Below are 19633 nucleotides of genomic sequence, written 5' to 3'. Positions count from 1 at the left end.
TAACTGAGCTGGCGTGGGTAACAATAGCAGCACAGATATGACAGCACTGGCTGTCCAAGCCTGTCAGTGACCCTGGGTAGCAATTCAGGCTGCTAACCAGCCACGCTGCTACATCCTCACTGCCATTGACAGCTCGAGGTTAAAACTAGTTGAGGCTTGGGCACAATTACTGCATTCAAAACTGTCAATTGCAATGTAGACATGAGTTATGTGGAGTGCTTTGTTACGCTTGAACCCGCACTGAAAGCTAGTTCGATGTGACGTTGGTATCCCTTCCTGGGCTGTGCACAGATTGCCTGAAACTAAGAACTGGGAACCAACAATGGAAAATTTCGGCCACAAAGAGAAGCATTCTGTATACTCGGGAAAATGGTGATATAACAAAAGCCTTGATGCCACCTTATTGTTGCAGTCACTAAGGGGTAATCAGCAGTATAATAGAGGCAACAGCTGGGACTCTAACTATAAACTATAGTCATAGTGGATAAAAAAAAAAAGGAGGGGAAAAAAAGGGGGGAAAAAGAAAAAAAATCTTGCTCTGCAGATGGAAGAGATGAGGCACAATGGATTCAGCTACCCATGACCACTTGTAGCATTTTATTCAGCTCATAGGGCAATAAATGAATGGGTGATACTGTTTGGCAGGGTTTATTCTACAGAACAGAGTTTAAAGTCCAATTCCCTAAACATAATACAATACAGTTTACATCTATGGAGATTCAGAGTCAGGCTGCTTTGTTAAGATATATAACATATTAAAATACTAAATATACTGGCTTCTTCCATTGCACTCACCAAATTACCAAATACATTCCAGAAACTTCACATTATCATGCCTTAAAATAGCTTATCTATTAATCTTACTCTCAAAGCATTAAAACCCAGAACTTTGCAATACACCAGGGCTAGAAAAGAAGAACTTTTTTACTGGGAAGGATAAGGCCTGGGCTTGCTAAGGGCGTAAAACTCTTGTTTCTAGCCTTGAACAGTTGGGGTATATCAGACTGTACAGCTGAATATTATCCATATGTTGTCAGACCTGAATATTGCTTTTCTGGGATCCTGGGGTTAGCATCATTTTGAGGAGAAATTCCACATTACTCCTGGACAATATATGTTCATTATTACCTAAATGATACAATATTCAGGCCTTTGCCAATATACATGAAGAAGTAATTATGTCCATATGGTTCACAGTTTTATACAACATGGCATTACAGCATAGCCTGGATAAATACATAACTCACAAATAATGCATGAATCGTGTGTCACAAGCGCACATGCTGCAGGAGGAGGAAACAGAGAAAGGGAACCCAAGAGTTTACAAGGGTCTGCGTGTGTGTCAATCCGTATGAAATTCCCCAAGTTGCGCTTTGAGTTTCAGGCTCAAAATCTTAAAACAAAAACTCAGTCGAAGTGATCAAATATTTCCCAGTATCATGACATCACCATAAAAACCTATGCATTTTGCATGATTCTTCCATCAAAACTTCAATTTGGCCCCTGTTCACTCCAGATTATCATTAACTACAACAAAAACACTGAAACGAGCAACAAGCATGGCCTATTCTGAATGTGAAACTAATCCAAGCTCAGGAGAGTTTCATGTAGTTTTTCAGTGTGAACATTTCATACCATCCTGACACTGGACTCCACACTGCCTAAAGGAAAAAGCACCTCCTCCCACTGCTGCATCTCGAAACAAGGAGCCTCCATCCACCCGATAACTTCCGCCTCCACCTTTGCAGTCATTGGACAGGCAACACTAAGACTGTCGGTGCTGCTGCTTCGTGGACTGGAAAGATGACTGTGGAGCAGTGAAGGAAACTGTACATGGCACCCCACACACCCTGCCCATCCTCAACAGCACGGATGGCGTTAGGCTTTGTTAGGCTCCATGAACAGCAGCAGCTGCACTGGACACACGTTTCCGGCCTCCTTACCAAGCACCACAAGTCTCATGTATACCCACATGCCCTTCAATGCTTGATCCAGCTGTGGCCAACTCTCAGTTCTCACCCACTGCCCCATTTTACTTCAACCAAAAATGGATCTGAATTGCATTTTCCCAAAGAGGGAGCAAAGAAAGGCTCTGTCCAGGGCTTAGGCCAGGATTAGAAGCCCAGCTTTTGGATGATCAAGTACAGCAGTGACCTCAGGAGATACAGCATGAATTCCAGGTCTAGCGAGACCCTGCTCAGTATTAGACTGATGGTGACAGCAGGCAGATCAACCACCTAGAAGACAACCATCCACACGGCATGCAGCAGCACCACTACCACAAGCATCTGCTCCTTGCTTTCCCTGCTGTCCCCACAGGAAGTCAGAGCAGCTGCGATACAGAAAGGCATTAAATTCTTGACTTACCGAGACTAAATTGGTGAAACACAAAGAGCCCGAGCCAGACCCACTTCTTTGATGGGGTCCTAGCCAGCATCCCTTCAGCCTTAGGCATGCGCAGCATTCTCTTAGAGTTCCTTGGACCAGAAAAAGAAAAGAGGAAAACAGTAAGGAAACAAGGAGTTGATAGATGTGCAACAAGCTCTCTGTGCAGCTTGAGGCACAAGACAAAAGACGCATGATGACAGCAGCTAGCACTTCTATAGCACAGGCTGGCTGTGGAAGCCCAAATATGGCTTATGCTAAAATCCCCACTGTGGTGTAGAGACTGTGTTGAAGCAGAGACATAAGTGACTTTCCCGAGGTCCTGACACTGGTCAGTGGCAGACCTGGGAACAGAGCCCAAATCTTCTGCTCTGAACACCAGATAAACTGCACCCGAGTCTCAGAGCACGGAGGCTCTGCTTACTGCAGAGCCTGAGGGTGACGAAAAAATAGCTTTTCCTCCCACTTTATATCCCTGTACCATCCTGGAGCTGGCCTGGCACCAACTCTAGCCCCTTGAGAAGCCTGAGAAAAACTCCCTTGTGCAAACCACAGCACTCACCATGCTGAAGAGATGCTGCATTGGCCATTGGATGGGGTCTGCTTATTGACAGGGCACAAGGGTGTAAACTTCCGCCTTGTGTGCCCATCTTCCCCTCACCCTGTAACTGTGTGCCCCCCCATTTTTCCCCAACTCATTCTGTCTCCTCTTTAAAAATAAAATAAAAATTAAAAAATCACAAACTGTGGGAGTTTTCCTTACACCGCTTTTGTTTCTGACCAATTTTAACACACAACATCTTTCAGCCCCACCTCTCTACACAAACCAGAGCCCTAAAGAATAGACCCAGCTGTCATTCTGGGCAGTAGACATGGCAGGGCAAGCCGAACAGAGCAGTCCAGCAAACCCACGGCAGTCATCTGCCCACGAGCTCCACTCACTTGCATTCCATGGGCTCCTTCCTCCTCTAGTCAGGGGTCCCTGTAGCCCTTAGCTGGCCATGACTGGTGCACGGCAGTACTCAGTGAAGCTCATTCTCAGTCAGCATGTGACGGGAAAGACCAGACTGTGTAGGGCAGAGTTTGGTTTTATGCAGGCGCATCCTAGCCACTCCCACAACTTCCCCTTTATGGTGATTAACTATCAACATCTTTCTTAGGCTTCGGACCTGCTGCTTTCCCCCCATCCTGTCCCTGCTGCTTTTTTTCTGAGCCTTGTGAGATGGAAGATGGGTCTGGCTAGGCACAGATCTGTCAGGGTACATAGATCTCTCATGGCCACAAAGGAGAGGAAGCCTTGTTTCACAACAGCCTAAAAATGGACCAAAATATTATTAATGCTCACATGGCAACACTTAATTTTCAACCACATACCCTCTGGACTCCTTCTCTTCTTCCCCCTGCTCTGTGCTCAGTCCTAACCTCTTGCCTTGCTGTTCCCCTTCCTCTGTCATTCAGCTTTCCATCATGCCTCTTTCCTCTGTCTGCTATATTTGGAACTGCCTCCCATCATCTGTCCCACCCCACTTGCATGAATGCTTCCTACACTCATCTATTCATCAAGGAAGTGTCCACAGCCTCCTGTGCCCTAAATTTGGACCTATGTTTTGTATACATTGAAAACTCATCCTGCAAGGTCCTGCTACCACACAGTAATAGATGTTCAGTGCATCACAGGCACAGATATTACCCTTTCTGCTATGGTGCATCTACATTTACAGCCCAGTACAAATAATGAGTCACCAGATACAACCTTTTTTATCCAAGTTAACACCCATACATCAATGTGGACATCAGGCAAAGTGGATAAATATAGATTTTTTTTTTAAATAAAATAGATTTTCTCTGTAAAGCATGAACCCCCTTAAAATTAAATTTGAAACAGTGACTACCTGTATTAGGGCTTCAATTTAATATAGACTATTAAAATACACTGAGTACAGTTAAGTAATATGTATATGATGCCAAATGAAAAACCAGCATCGAATAGGAAGAAGCTACTAGCTAGGCACTTAGGAAAAAAAAAAGTTGAAGTGCTTGTGAAGAGCAGTAATCTGATTTTCAGGTGCAAAGCATGTTTCTTCACTCAGCTTTTCACCTAGTTTAGTTACCAAAACTATTCAAAGCTGCAAAACCAATAGAAATGCAGGAAAATTAGATTTCTTCTGATTTATCAATAAAAATAAGGCATACAAGGGTGAATCTAGGCAGCTCTAAAACCTTGAAGAGCATGGTCAAGCAGAACCAGCCAGTTGAATTCACTAACTACAGTTAGTAATTACTTTGTTTTATAAATCAGTTTGTTTTAAATGCAAAATACATTTTAGAAATATATTTTTCTTCTGGCTCTAGCACACTTACAGTACTTCATTTGAACTACATAAGTTGTATCCTGAATTCAAATTTCCATCCAAAAGCAGCTGACACAAATCAGGAGTAAAAAATTGATTATGTGGGAAACAAGAAATGTGTCAGTCACTGGAGAAAAAAGGGTTAAATTCAGAATCTGAATAAATGCATTGTAAGCTATAGAAATATTCACAGATACGGTGCATCTCTGGTTAGTGAAAAAGAAGCTAATTTAGTGGAAAGGTTATATTTAGTTAAAAATTAGCATCGAGCAGTGCAACAGAAATCAGCCTCTCACTTTTGAAAATGGAAGCCCCAGTTGAAGCACACTCCCAGTGTAATACGGTTCCTGGCAAACCTGTCCTAGCTATCAAGAACCTACTCTTGCTTTCATTTTAAATTCAAGCTATTAAGCATCAGTTTTGCTTTTAGCATACTAAAATTAAGCAAGAAATTCCAGTTTTTTACCTCAGCATCTGCATTTGTGACTTGGGGCTCACCACTGCAGGTTGCCCAGGGAAGGTCACAACCCCTTTCAAAGAAATCAGCTGCACTTGTGCACACTTAAGCAGCCATGGGTGCCTTACAGGGGCATCCACCAAAGTCTAGGTGTATATTGGAAGGCATTTCTGAGCTTCTCAACTAATAGATGCAAGCAAAACAAAGCCAAGTTAGCATTATATCCCTGATGCTTTCATGCTATTAACAGAAAAGAAACTGCCTATTATTACTCTTGGGGAAACAACTTGTTTTTGCCCTTTAAAACCAATCGCCGTAGAGAGCTCCAAAAAAAATGGAGCAAATATTCTCTCTACCCATCCCTCAGCTTTTGCCTGGCTGCTTTTATAGAAGCAGCTTAATTAACTTTATTTTTCTACATGGCTCCCTTTGAGTAGTGCTTCATTCTTCTGAAGCAGGCAGTCAAGATGTCAGTTCACACAGACTGAGCACATCCCAGACCCACGATGCCCAGCCACAGCACATACAAACACACTGCATTGCTCCATCCATGCTACCAGTTAAACTGGAAGGCACATAGCTGCATTTGCATGGTGCTGCACCTGAAACAATTGACGTTCCCTCAGCAGAGGAAAAACCCTAGATAGCCGGGAATAAAAAATCATTAGGACTGCAGGGGTTATGAACAGCATCCAAAGGATGCTCTTCCATATCAAGACATGCTGCCTCCACTTCTACCTCTCCTTTTCCTCCCATGTTTGTGGTCCCATCCTATAGCAAGCTGGTAAATCAGATTACAAGGAGCCTGCCTCCAACTGTGATGGCACAGTAGCCAAGTCTGATGCTTTATCTTAAGCACAAGTTATACTTACAAATTACTAGCAGCTCCTGCAAACATTTATGCCTAATTCTTGGAAGCTTATTTAGGTGAACACACACACATACACACTAACCAATGTGCAACTTTACCTTGTTTTCTGCCTGAGTTGGGAGCATAGGACTTCCCCAGCTCAAAAGAGCACTATGCATAGACTCTGCTTTAAGCACATGCCCAGGGGCTTGTTTGTACAAGGAGATCAGTGCTTTGTATGGTAAGATGTGAATGAAGACGTGAAGAAGTTACTGCATAAACTCCCCATATGGGCTCCCTCTTAGTTGTTACCCAAATTACAGGTAACCTTGGAAGTTGGCTACTAATAAGAGGCAGAAACAGGTTTACAGCCCAATCTTTTATTTGCTTACACTCAAAACACAAAAAGAAACATTTATCCCCAAGTCTATCTGGCTACCCATAACAGCACAACATGGATTCTCCTGTATACTAACTGGGGAGACTCAAAAGTGGGGAGGAGAGTGGCATGTAGATTGGCAGCAGGTCTTTTTAAATTTGCTGAGTTCTCCAAATTTCCCTCCAGCCAACACTCCATATTTATAAGTAGCTCATTCTCAATATTCTAATAAATGTTCTTCAATTGATTTTATTTAAATTTATTTGTTTCATTGAAACTTTGGGGACTGGACTGAACCAGATCTCTTGTGGACTTGGAAGGTGTCAATTAGCTGGGATTTATATCCTTGGGAAAATCGAAGGTAGGGTTTTTATCTCTTTTCCCCCCTTTGTGTAATGCTGTTCAGCAGTGTCCAGTTTCATCTTTACCTTAGTTTATGCCCTTCTCTGACAAGGCTGTTTTGTTTTTACAAATGACCTAAGCATCTTAACAAAAACATATCTATTGTAGCAAAATAGCATCTAATGCATTTGGTTACCTCAATCACTACTATTATTTTAAAATAAAGTTATGATATAGTATATTTGTATGATTTAATGTATGATTTAATGATCTTCCTTTATAATATCTCCTTTCAGGCCTTGTGCTTTGTTTAATTGTCTCTCTTTACTGGTTTAGACATGTGGATGACTTCCTTTACTTTGCGAACCAAGCTAGTTGTCACCTCTGCAAACGTTCACATTATGGTCACTATGGTGTGGCCTTATGCTGAGCCACACTTCTGCAGCTTGGCCTAGGCCCCTTGAAAAATGACCAAAGCTGGCAACATTGTGTACCAATACCAAGCGTGAGGCAAATTTCAAAGAGGAGCAAGGTACCCACATTGACCATGCATCAGGACTGTCCACATTGACAGCTACTGCAAAGTGACTAGTGCACTAAAATTCAGGCCCTCACTTACTTCAAACTGACTTTCCTACATAGATGAGCCCTGTGTGTCATTGCCTTCAGCAGGATTTAAGCATGTACTCAGCTGTGCTCCTCAATCAGGGACTATATAGGTAGAAGGAATCATCATCATCATTGGCAATCCCTCACAGTCAAGGATGATTGTTTTCCATGATTGCCTTATCTGCGGATCCGAAGATGGCTGATGAGGCCAATCCAGGATCAACAGGCTCTGTTGCAACTTGGGCACATGTTTCTGTGTGGGGTGGGTGGCTTTGGATTCTTGATTAGACCTGTGACACGCTGTTTCTGCCACTCCCACTTTTCCATCTCCTGTTGTGGTTGCTATAAGGTTTCAGAGTACTGATATCCTTGCAGCAGACTCTTCCTCCATTTGGGGCGGTCCTGAACTATAGTCTTGCACGAGCTGATGTTGAATAACGTCATCTGAAAAGGGAAGCATGCAATTTAATAAGAAAAGACTTTTGAATTCTTCTCTGGAGTGGCTGGCGTACAAAAAAAAGAGGAAGATGTTATGTTGGCTGCTGGGGCCAGCATAAAATACACGACAGTTTTTCCTTTTTATTTTCTGTGACACAAACCATTAAGAGAAATGGAAAAACCTATGTCAACTTTTTCATTTATGTTTGGAGAAGAGGCATTTAAAATACTGATCAGCACTTTATCCTGGGTCCCCCAGGGCTCTGTCCTTGGACCCATACTGTTCAACATCTTCATTAACGATGTGGACACTGGAGTCAGAAGCGGACTGGCCAAGTTCGCCGATGACACCAAACTTTGGGGCAAAGCATCCACGCCAGAAGACAGGCGGGTGATCCAGGCTGACCTGGACAGGCTCAGCAAGTGGGCGGACGAGAATCTGATGGTGTTCAACGCCGATAAATGCAAGGTTCTCCACCTTGGGAAGAAAAACCCACAGCATCCTTATAGGCTCGGCAGTGCTATGTTGGCTAGCACTATGGAAGAAAGAGACTTGGGGGTCATCATTGACCACAAGATGAACATGAGCCTGCAATGCGATGCTGCGGCTAGTAAAGCAACCAAAACGCTGGCTTGCATCCATAGATGCTTCTCAAGCAAATCCCGGGACGTCATTCTCCCCCTGTACTCGGCCTTAGTGAGGCCGCAGCTGGAGTACTGCGTCCAGTTTTGGGCTCCACAATTCAAAAAGGATGTGGAGAAGCTTGAGAGAGTCCAGAGAAGAGCCACGCGCATGATCAGGGGTCAGGGAAGCAGACCCTACGATGACAGGCTGAGAGCCCTGGGGCTCTTTAGCCTGGAAAAGCGCAGGCTCAGGGGTGATCTGATGGCCACCTACAAGTTTATCAGGAGTGACCACCAGTATCTAGGGGAACGTTTGTTCACCAGAGCGCCCCAAGGGATGACGAGGACGAATGGTCACAAACTACTACAAGATCGTTTCAGGCTGGACATAAGGAAGAATTTCTTTACTGTCCGAGCCCCCAAGGTCTGGAACAGCCTGCCGCCGGAGGTTGTTCAAGCGCCTTCATTGAACACCTTCAAGATGAAACTGGATGCTTATCTTGCTGGGATCCTATGACCCCAGCTGACGTCCTGCCCTTTGGGCGGGGGGCTGGACTCGATGATCTTCCGAGGTCCCTTCCAGCCCTAATGTCTATGAAAATCTATGAAATCTATGAAATCTATGAAATTATCAGCAGAATGATGGTGACCAAGAGGGCTGGGAACGTCTAAGGCAGTGGTTCCCAAACTTTTCCTCGGCATGACCCCATTTATGACCCCATTTCCTCAGCACAGCCCCTCATTCCCAACCCACAGCCCCCACCCGTGACCCCATCTGCTGATTTTTCTATCCCATTTGGGCTTGGGACCCACAGTTTGGGAACTGCTGTTCTAAGGGGTATGATTCTAAGGGGTATTGGAAGCCCAACAAGAAGCTGTCCCAAACATGATGGAAGCACAAGAAGAATGGCAAGAGACCAAATTAGCTACACAAGAAGATTTTAAACTGCCTCAAATGCAAAATGAAAACATAAGCACTGTAAGACTGGTCAGAGCACTAAGGATGTGTACCAAGAAATAGCAAGAATCTGCAGTGACAAGATCAGGAAGGCAAAGACAAAGAATGAGCTGTACCTGGCAAAGGAGGTTAAGGACAACAAGAAGTTTCATAAGTTTGTTGCCCAGAAAAGAAGGACCAAGGAAGCTGTGGGTCCTCCGTTAACAAGCCAGGGGGTGCTCCTAATCTAGGGCTTCCCAACCTTTTTCTTGGCATGACCCCATTTATAGCCCCATTTCCTCAGTATGGCTCTTTACTCCCAACTCGCAGCCCCCCATCCACTCCAGGTGCCCCTCACTCCCAACCCACCATCCTCTGGTCCTTTCATTGCCCGTCACTCCCCATCCACAACCACCCAGCCCTGCTGGTGCCCTCACTCGAGACCCGCAGCCCCCTGCCCCCCTCCCAGCCCTGCTGGAGGGGGCCCCCACCTGCCAAAGCTGTGGGAGCAGGAACCATAGCCAGGGCCCACAGCTCCCTGCCCTCCCTGCCAAGCAGCGCCTGAACCCCAGCTGCCGCATGCCAGAAGCAGTGGCTGCTGTGACCAGATCAGAGCACAGAGCCCAACCCTACCTCCTACCCCCTTCCCTTGTGGGTGGCATGGCTGGAACAGAGCCTGTGGAGGCAGGAACAGATGCAGGCTGCCCACCACTGGCTCAGGGCTCCCCACCCTGCTGCCTTCCCCCTGGGCGCCTCTGCAGCCCAGCGGGCAGGACCCAGCTTGGGAGGGCATGGAGTACTGCTGCTGGGACCCCATGCTGGCTGCACCGCCAGACAAGGTGCCCCCTCCCTGCCCAGCAGCATCGGCAGTGTAGAGTTGTTCCCCCTGCCCCCTGCTGCTGCCAAGTGGGCAGGTGGCACCTCACCATGGCAGCATGACCAGCATGTGGCCCCTGGCAGTGACACTGAGACTCCCCACCCCGCTCTTCTGCAGAGGCTCCTGGGGAGGGCAGCAGAGCAGGGAACCCTGAGCCCACAGCAGACAGCTCACATCCACCCCACCCCATGCACAAATCTGGAGGGTACATGCCCCTCCATGCTTCCTTCTGCAGGAATGCACAACCCATTCTTTTATTGTTGTGACCCCAAATTTGGGAACCACTGGCCTACCTGAAGATACAAAGAAGGCAGAGCTACTCAACAGGCTACTTTGCCTCAATCTTCACAAAAAGATTAAGCTCCCAGACACCTAATAGCATTTATCTAGATAAGGAAGGAGGCAAGCTAAGAGGTATAACAAAATAGGTGGTCAGAGAGCTTTTATTGGGTCTGAATCAATTCAAGGCAGCAGGGCCAGATGAGCTTCATCCCAGGGTCCTGAAGAAATGGGCAGAGGAGATCTTGGAGCCCTTGGCAATGATCTTCATGAAGTAGTGGGGGACAGGCCAGGTACTAGAGGATTCGAAAAAGGCCAACATAGTGCCCCTCTTTAAAAAAGGCAAGGAGTACCTGGGGAATTACAGACCAGTTAGCCTTACTTCAGTACCTAGGATGTTACTGGAGCATATCCTGAGAAAAGCCATTTGCAAGTATCTGGAGGAAGAAAGGCTGATCACAAGCGGTCATCATGGATTCATGAAAAACAAATCATGTCAAACAAATCTGATTTCCTTCTTTGACAAAGTAACTAGTTGGGTGGATAGATAACTGACGTAATAGCTGCAAACAAAAGTAATTATTAACAGGTCCATGTCAGAATGGCAGGACGTTTGGAGTGGAGTCCCACAAGGGCCTGTCTGTCCTGGGCCTTGTGCTGTTCAGTGTGTTTATTAACTATTTGGATGCTGGCATAGAAAGCTTCTTGAGCAAGTTTGCAGACAGCACAAAAATGAAAAGGATTGTGAACACATTGAAGGCTGCAAGTGCAATTCAGAAGGATCTTGAAAGATTGGAAAGTTGGGCTATATGTAACAGGATGAAGTTCAATGAGGATAAATGCAAGGCGCTACACCTCGGGAGGAATAATCAAAAACACAAATACAAAATGGGGAACACCTGGCTGGGTAGCAGCTCTATGGAAAAGGATTTGCGAGTCTTGGTAGACCACAGACTCAATATGAGACTGCAATGTGGTGCAGCTGCACAAGAGGCAAAAGCAGTTTTAGGCTGCATCAATAGAAGCGCTAGGAACAAGACATGGGAAGTGATAGTGCTTTTCTACATGGCAATGGTTAGGCCTCATCTGGAGTACTCTGTGTAGTTTGGGGCTCCACATTTTAAATAGGATGTGAGGAAGTTAGAGAGGGTCCAGAGGCTGGCAACAAAGACGATCAAGGGCTTGGAAAGCAAATCATATGAGGAGAAGCTGAAGGAGCTAGGCATATTATGCTTGCAAGAAAGGTGCTTAAGAGAGACATGATATCAGTCTTCAAATATGTGAAGGGTTTTCATAAAGAAGAGTGATTGCCATATTTGGGGTCAGGAAGGAATTTTACCCCATGGTCAGATTGGTATGGACTGTGGGGGTTTTGCCTTCCTCTGTAGTGGAAGGTGTGGCCCTTTACTGTAACCTCTTGAGCGTATATTGACAATATTTTATAGAAGAAGGACATTGGCTGCTGTGGTTCCCCTGCCTTACCTGTGGCAGATTAGGGTGTTAGGATGATGTTGCATCAGGGTTGAGGGTAGTTTTAGGTTGAGTTTAGATTATGGTTAATGGGATGGTTGAACTAGGTGCCTTGGACAGGGGGCTGAACTAGATGACCTCTGGAGGTCCCTTCCAGCCCTACTTCCCTATGACTCATAGCAAGTACTAGAACATTTGCATCCAAAACCAAGGTTGCTCAAATATATCAGAATAAGAATTCCAGCCAAACACATTATTGCATATATCTGCAAGGGTTTTGGGGTTGTAGCCATGTTGGTCTAAGGACATAGGTAGGCCAGGTTCTTTGGGTAGATGTGATATCTTTTATTAGACCAACTGAGTAGTTGGAAAAAAGTTCTTTGCAAGCTATTGGGTGCAATCACCCTTCTTCAGGGATAGACTTTTAATAGTTTTGACACTCCTCCAGAGAGATATATTGTACGTTTGAAAGAGCCACCCGGATACCATGCAAAGATTTGCTGCAGTACAGAAAGAAAATCCCCACAAATCACACAGTATTAGTTATGACATATCACCCTTCCCTGGAAACTACATGGAAAATCCTCAAACAATGGCAACCCAATGTAAAAGAAGATCTTAAAGAGATCTTTCCAAAATCACCCATCTTAGCCTTTAAACAAACACCGAACCTTGTTAACCTCATCACCAGAAGCAAACTCCTTATGACCCAAACAACAACTAATGGATCTAGACTATGCAAGGACAAGAAATGCAAAACTTGTCAACACATCTCCACCACTCCCACAATACCACACCCCACAGGAAAACCATCACCACTCCTGGATCTTGCACCTGCACCTCCAGAAATGTTATACAACTTATCCAGTGCACCAAATGCCCTGATGGAAAATATGTAGACAAAACCAAACAACAACTGTGCACCAGAATGAATGCACACTGAAAATCTATCAAAGCCAAAAATATCCAATTACCGGTGGGGGCATACTTCTCACAAGACAGTCACTCCCTCTTTGATCTCTCAGTTCTAATCCTCAAAGGGAACTTACAAAACACCTTTTGTAGACGAACCTACAAACTTCACTTCATAAATCTACTAGATACAAAAACTCATAGACTTAATATAGACATTGGATTTATGGCACATTACAACCTGCCTGACATCTGATTCATCAGGTACCTGCCAGACCTGACCTCTAACACTTCTCTTCCCCCACCCCTTCCTCCTCTCCCCTCCTTTTCTACCCTTTGTCTTCCTAATGTCTAGCTATTTACCTTTTCACAGACAGCCTCTTTTCTACCTTGGAAAACTACTACAGTAGAGTCTACCTTACTTACTTTTGGCTTTTATTCTCCCTTACTTCCCCCCTCCCTTCCCTTCTCTACCTTTTGATTTCCTAATTTCCACCTATTTACATTCTCACTGACATGCTTTCACATTTTAGCTTCTTTCATTAGCAGATACTCCCTATGCTTGAAGAAGGGTGAACATTTTTCCAACTACTCAGTTTGTCTAATAAATTATATCACATCTACCCAAAGAACCTGGCCTGCATATATCTGCAATGTTTTCAACACCCAAGCTCAGTGCTGAAGAAACACATTTCGCAGTGGAACTCAACCTTACTACTTTTCACACAATGATTTTCATATTGATCAATGTCTATTTTTGTTTCCATAAAGAGCAAGAAGCAAACTTATAGTGTACCCTACTGCAAGTGTTCCAAATGTCCAAAACTGACAGCCAGGCTCTCATTATGGGAATGACATGCATGTTGCGTACACATTGGAGACACCCTGCATGTCAAGGCTGATAACCATCCTGGGGAGCAGAGCAGGGTACTTGGTGCATAACAGGTTAATGAAAATCTGGAGCTGTATTTAGCAGCAATCCTTTCTATTGTTTGTTTATGCAAGCAAATATTTTCCCCCACAAACACTTAATAAAGAACAAGTGTTTTGAATACTTGTTCAAATTTGTATTCTCACACCAGAAGTGACTGTTCAACCACCTCAAAAATTCTTTGTTAATATAGCTATCAGTCAGTCCAGGAGCAGAATTAATACCATCAGACATTGGTCCTCCTAGGGCCATAGGCAACAATACTTAGCCAGTAACATGCAGCAGGAAACATCACATTTTGCTCTGCTCATCCACTTCATTTAACTTTTTAATTTCCTTTTGTTTAATTAATTTCCTTTAATTTCCTTTCCAAGGAAAGGAATGGTCCCACTGGCAATTAATTTTCTGTGAAACATGGGTTAAAGACCACTGCCATAAGAAATAGAATAATGCTTTCAACATAGCTGTTTTCAGCCCTTGACAGCTCCAGTGCTATATATGGAATGGGAGATGATGTATTGGTATATAAACTGAATACAAAAAGGACAGGTGCATCTCTCCCCTGGTTAAGTAAACAATGCCTCCTGGCTTGAGATGTATTGGCAGGAAGCCCAAGTAAAGATGGCCCACATTACCCAAGAAGAAAGACAGCCTCACAGATTTCACACAAGGGCTTTCAAGGGCAAAGGAATAGATACCTGTGGAAAGCAGCAAGTCCTAGGGCTTGAGATTACAGAAAAAATGCTTTTTATTGAGGTTTAAAAGATAAAAATCCCAAAGCTCTGCATTGTAACAGAAATGAGGATCTAACATTTTTCATTTTTAACCCTAATTCCCCTTCCCACCTTCAAACTGGTGAGATTCCTGGAGTTCAAAAACCATACCGCAGAGTAGATCTGAGCTCTAGTGAGTTCAATTTACAGAAATTAAAGGAGTCTAAGTGAAACAATGCAGTTTCACTTGTGATAATCACTCCCACATGCCCTGGTGCAGCAAATATGTGGCTTACCCTTGATTTAACCCAACGTGTCTTGGAGAACTTGCAAGAAAAAAGAAAGTGATTTTATTTTCTCCCCTTCTTCCTGACTACTCAACTCCCAACCAGCTCCTGGGATTAATTTTATTTTAGATTTCTGATTGACAGCTGGCTAACCTGGAAAGGTTTGGAGTTCTTTTTAAGAGATGGACAGCATGCACTTGAAGGGAAGTGCAATCTTTCTTTAAACCCATTCCACTTACCCCTCTGCAGTTCTGATGAAAGCCTTACTTCTGACCCCATGATTTGTGGTATCTGCAGAATGTCACGAAGTGTTTTCTTGGAAATTTGTACAGATCATCTATTATGATGTTTGGGGTTTTAATTACCAAGGGGACCTTAACTTGTTAAGACAAAGAGTCAATTTTTACACCAAGGACATGTTTGACTTCTATTGATATAAAAGGAGAGGTTCTGTGGGGAAGCATTATGAGTTTAACCTTGAATTTAACCTTGAACTTAACCTCAGAATTTAACCTTGCCCATTCAAACCTTGATGATACTGTACATTCCAGTGTATTTTGTACACAAATCATGCAACTTGCATTACATTCAGTGTCTGTATGGTGTAAACCAAAAGCAACAAACAAATCAAAAGCAAGATATAACACTGACTCAGAGGCAGAAAGAAGTGCAACACTCAGTCTGTGAAGGAAAAGAAGGGAATTGAAGTGAGGATTGTGGTGGGGCAAAAAGAAGAAAAAGATTAGTCAAGTTGCAGGGCCAGATGGCTACAAGAAGAAATGCTGATGGCGATTCTTTTAGAGCCGATTAAAAAATAACTGTACTTTGAACATTTCTTTAATTGAAAAGAGGGATGCACAAAAAAAAAAAAAATCACAATGTACATTCCCTGGTTCAATAAGGTCTTCACATTTTTATTAAGCCTTTGGTCTAAAGGCTGTGCCTCTGGTCCTGCTGGGCTTGTACACCAAACTTTATTTTGGAAACACATTTCCTCACTGATGTCTGGGAATTGAGTCTGACCTGTTGCCTTTTATTCACTCACCTTAGTGCCACTAAGCCAAAGTTTGCTGCTAGCACTGGAACATTTTAACACTGGCCCGAGCTCCAAGGTAAATTCCCAAACATAGCAAGTTCAGGACCTTAAAAGAAAGGCAATGCTCTGTAGAATGCACCCTGTTCACTCATATGGACAAATGTGCTGATTTATCTGAGAATATCTCTGAATTTACTGCCCAGCATGCAGCCTTTACAATCTTGTAAAAAATTATATATTCTTAATCACCTGGAATTTAAACTCCTAGAGAAGAGCAATGTAGTCACAGTGGACCATGTACTGGATCCATTTCTCTCTTTTGTTCTGGTGTTATTAATGTTTGCTCTGCATAGCACTATAAGGTCCAGGATTCTCCTGTGCTAGGCAGTATGACGTAGGTCAAAAAGATGAGTCTGTCCCAAGTTTTCAAGTAGGAACAAAAGTCAGGTTTTTTGTTTGTTCTGTTTAAACACATTTGTTAGTTTGCAGGCAATCCATGAGCAGAACTAATTTTTTTCCCATAGGAGCACCCCATCTACCCTCAAACTGCACCATAGTTTCATACTTGTGCCACCTGGTTGATTTGGGGTAATATTTCAGAAGTAGGTAAGTGACCTACAAGCCCAAGTCTGATTTTCAAAAGTAATTCAGGCACTAAGGCTATGTCCACAGTGCAATCAGAGATGCGAATGCAGCATAAACAGCCCATTTAGTTTTAATTTAGCTAGCTTGGGTACCAATAGCAGTGGTACAATAATAGTAGCACAAGCTCCATTACTTGCTGTAGAAACCCACTGGGAGCACTGGTACTTAAATCAGGAGGCTAGGTCATTCTCACTGCTGCTGGTACCTGTAAAGTAGCTCCCCTGAAGCTAGTTCACATAAGGGAAATCATGCCTCCCAAGTAGAGTATAGCTATAACCTTGGAAATTTCCCTTGTCAAGCCACAAGTGATTTTCTCCTTACAGGGTCTTGCCCTGGTGGTTTCTGTTAATTAATATTTGTCTATATAATACAGACCTGGTTGACAATAGAACATAATTAAAATTTAAGGGGCTTATCTATAGTTACACCAGGAAAGTTAGTGTACAAGTCAGGACATGATTTTACAATGTATCAGCCACTCTATGCCAGCTCCCCATGTTGACATGCTTCCTGCCCACCGAGAGTGTCTTTAGGCAAGGTAGCCCACTCCACTCTGAAAAAGGAGCAAGTTAGCTTGCTCCAGAAAGTATCACACAGGGAGTCAGCGTGAAGTAGTCAGTACACTGTAAATTCATATCCTTGTTTAGTACATATTCACTCCCCACGTGAACAAGTCCAGTGTTAATAAGTACAGGTACTATTCTATTTGCAGATATGCATATACAGTGCAACACTGAACCTGTTAGATAGAGTTAGACTTTATTATTGACAAATTTGGTACAGCTGCCCCTAGTTAATATTGTCCAACACTTCCCGTTACGTGATCCAGTTTTCAATTCTTTATCAAACTGCTCAGGCTGAAGTGCTCTGTACCAGGTGCCTCTGTGCCTCAGGTTGAATTGATTTTTGAGTTTCAACAATTTTTTGTATCTCTTTCCAAAAACAAGATTAAGGAAGAAGATGCCGTTTGCCCATGTTAAAATATTTACAAGGTTCTATTATGTCATGGAATCACAGACAAATAAGGCTGGAAAGGCTCTCAAGAGGTCAGTTAGTTCAAACCCCTGCTCATTCTGGTCAAAATCAATCTCATCTAACTATTTGCCTAACCTGCTCTTAAAAACCTCCAAGGATGTAGATTCCACAGGCGCCCTGGGTAATCTGTTGCAGTGCTTAAGCTCCAAAAGCTAACGTAATCTCCCTTTTTTCTATTTAAGATATTTACTTCTTATCCTGTCTCTGGCAACTACAAGGGACACTATCCTTCCATCCCCATCCTCTTTATAAACACCTTTCAGGTATGTGAAGATCATTGTCATATCTCTCAATAGTGTGGTCTTATCTGGACTAAAAACCCCAGTTCTTCATGCCATTTCATATAAAACATGTTTCCTATACCCCTAATGATTATGTTGTTCACCAGGGCTACTTCCTGTTTGTCTGCATTGTCCTTTAAGGGTGGTACCCAAAAGTGGACACAGTACTCCAGGTGAGACCATGCAATTAAAAAAAAAAAGAAAAAAAAAAGTAAGACTCAAAAAGGGGTTGTTATTGTGTTAATGTGTCATTACTTTCACTTTCAAAAATTTGCCCCAGATTTGTTATAAATCTTCGGGAAGTTTCAGCCTGCACATATTCACATGCTAGATTTTCTAAAGACTCCAGCTGCTCTAAGCCTGCAACATTCATGCAAGCCAGGGCAACCTTAACTCTGGCAGTTCCCTAAGCTTGGAGTGCTCAACTTTTCAACCTCAACATAATTTTTTTTTTTTTTTAAGCAATATACATTTGCATTTGCTCATGCAGCCACAGGAGCAATTCCCTTTAACTGGAAGACATATCCCTTCCATACTGGAAGACAAAAAGGGGTTTTCTAATTCAATTCCAGAAAGTCTCCTGGCTTGATATTTTGAAGGTGGGAGGGGGAGTTCAAAACTGAAAAAAGACTCAAACCTGGAAGCACTGAAACGCAACTCTGATGTAGTGCCTGGCTCTGGTTTATTGTTTTGTTTGTTAGAACCTATATGAAAGTGGTTTTCTGTAATCTCATGCCCTGGGACTTCCCCATTTCTCGGGTGCCCGTGGGTTGCTGATGAAAACCTTTTACAGGCAACTGTAACCTGAGTACGTACAACATGTGAAGCTGTTTAACTTCTCAGGGGTACACACAGCATTACATGGATTGTTTCCTACCTGCATTTTGGGAAGCATTGCACTGTTTCACTGAGGAACCTGAGATTTTGTATTCAGCTCATACCCTAATACATCTTTTATTTCACATACAACATCTGAAGCAGACAAATGTTGAGCACAGGCCTGATTTTCAAGCGTGTCCATGTAGACTCATAGGGCTATGGGACAAGAGACAAAAAAATCTTACCAAATTACAAAGAATGCTCTGAAAACTGTTTGGTGGACACCATATCCCTTGCCATACATATAAAATACATTTCATATCTAAAGTCCAGATCCCAACTGAGGGGATGATGTGTTCTGGTGTCAAAACTGTCCTTTAGCTTAAACAGCTCTCATTCCTCTGTGGAGTTTATCCTCTGATGTGTTTATGAAGAACAACAATGCCCCCTAAACAACCCAGCTCTTTTAGTCTGTTCTCATAAGACAGGTCCTCCCTTCCCCGATCACCCTGTGAGCCTCCTTTGTACCTGTTCCAGTATGAATTCATCTTTCTGGAACGCAGTGTCCAGGATCACACTCACAGAACATCTTTTCAGCCCCTGTGGACTACACTGACATTAATACTCCTGTTTTCCTATTGGAAGTACTTTGTCCAATGCAACACCTGTGTTCACATTTGCCTTTTTCACAACACCAGCACATTAGAGGCTGAGGGTCATCCCGGTAACTCCAGGTCATCCTCTTCTGAAATATCCCACTGATAGAATCTCAGCACACAGCAGAAATCCTTGTTTTTAGTCCTTAAGTGATTGAAATTGTATTTTTTTAAACTGCATTTCATTCCATTTCTATTACTCCTGTCCTCAAGGGCGCCTGATTCTTCTCGTGTGATATTCCAGTACTTCTCTGTGTGGATAGTGACTCCCAAATTTGGGCCATCGGCAAACTGCATCAGCATGCTTTGTCTGGTGAAGG

General features: G+C 43.4%; 1 protein-coding gene across 6 annotated transcripts in view; it reads right to left on the bottom strand.

The window, feature by feature from the left end:
- Nucleotides 1-19633, bottom strand: part of LOC102566599 (T-lymphocyte activation antigen CD80) — a 71863-nt gene that overhangs the window by 24811 nt on the left and 27419 nt on the right. For 5 of the 6 annotated variants that reach the window (XM_059720607.1, XM_019476287.2, XM_019476286.2 and 2 more), the window contains exon 4: nucleotides 2368-2477. In XM_059720607.1, coding sequence (XP_059576590.1) covers nucleotides 2368-2464 — 97 coding nt within the window. In that variant the 5' untranslated portion in view covers nucleotides 2465-2477. Of the gene's footprint in view, nucleotides 1-2367; nucleotides 2478-3327; nucleotides 3995-19633 lie in introns of those variants that run through there. The other variant, XM_006262293.4, reaches the window with a different exon arrangement.

The sequence above is a fragment of the Alligator mississippiensis genome, chromosome 1, assembly GCF_030867095.1.
Source record: "Alligator mississippiensis isolate rAllMis1 chromosome 1, rAllMis1, whole genome shotgun sequence".
NCBI lineage: Eukaryota > Metazoa > Chordata > Crocodylia > Alligatoridae > Alligator > Alligator mississippiensis.
The sequence above is the reverse complement of the archived record's forward strand: the minus strand, read 5'-3'. Positions and strand labels throughout refer to the sequence as shown.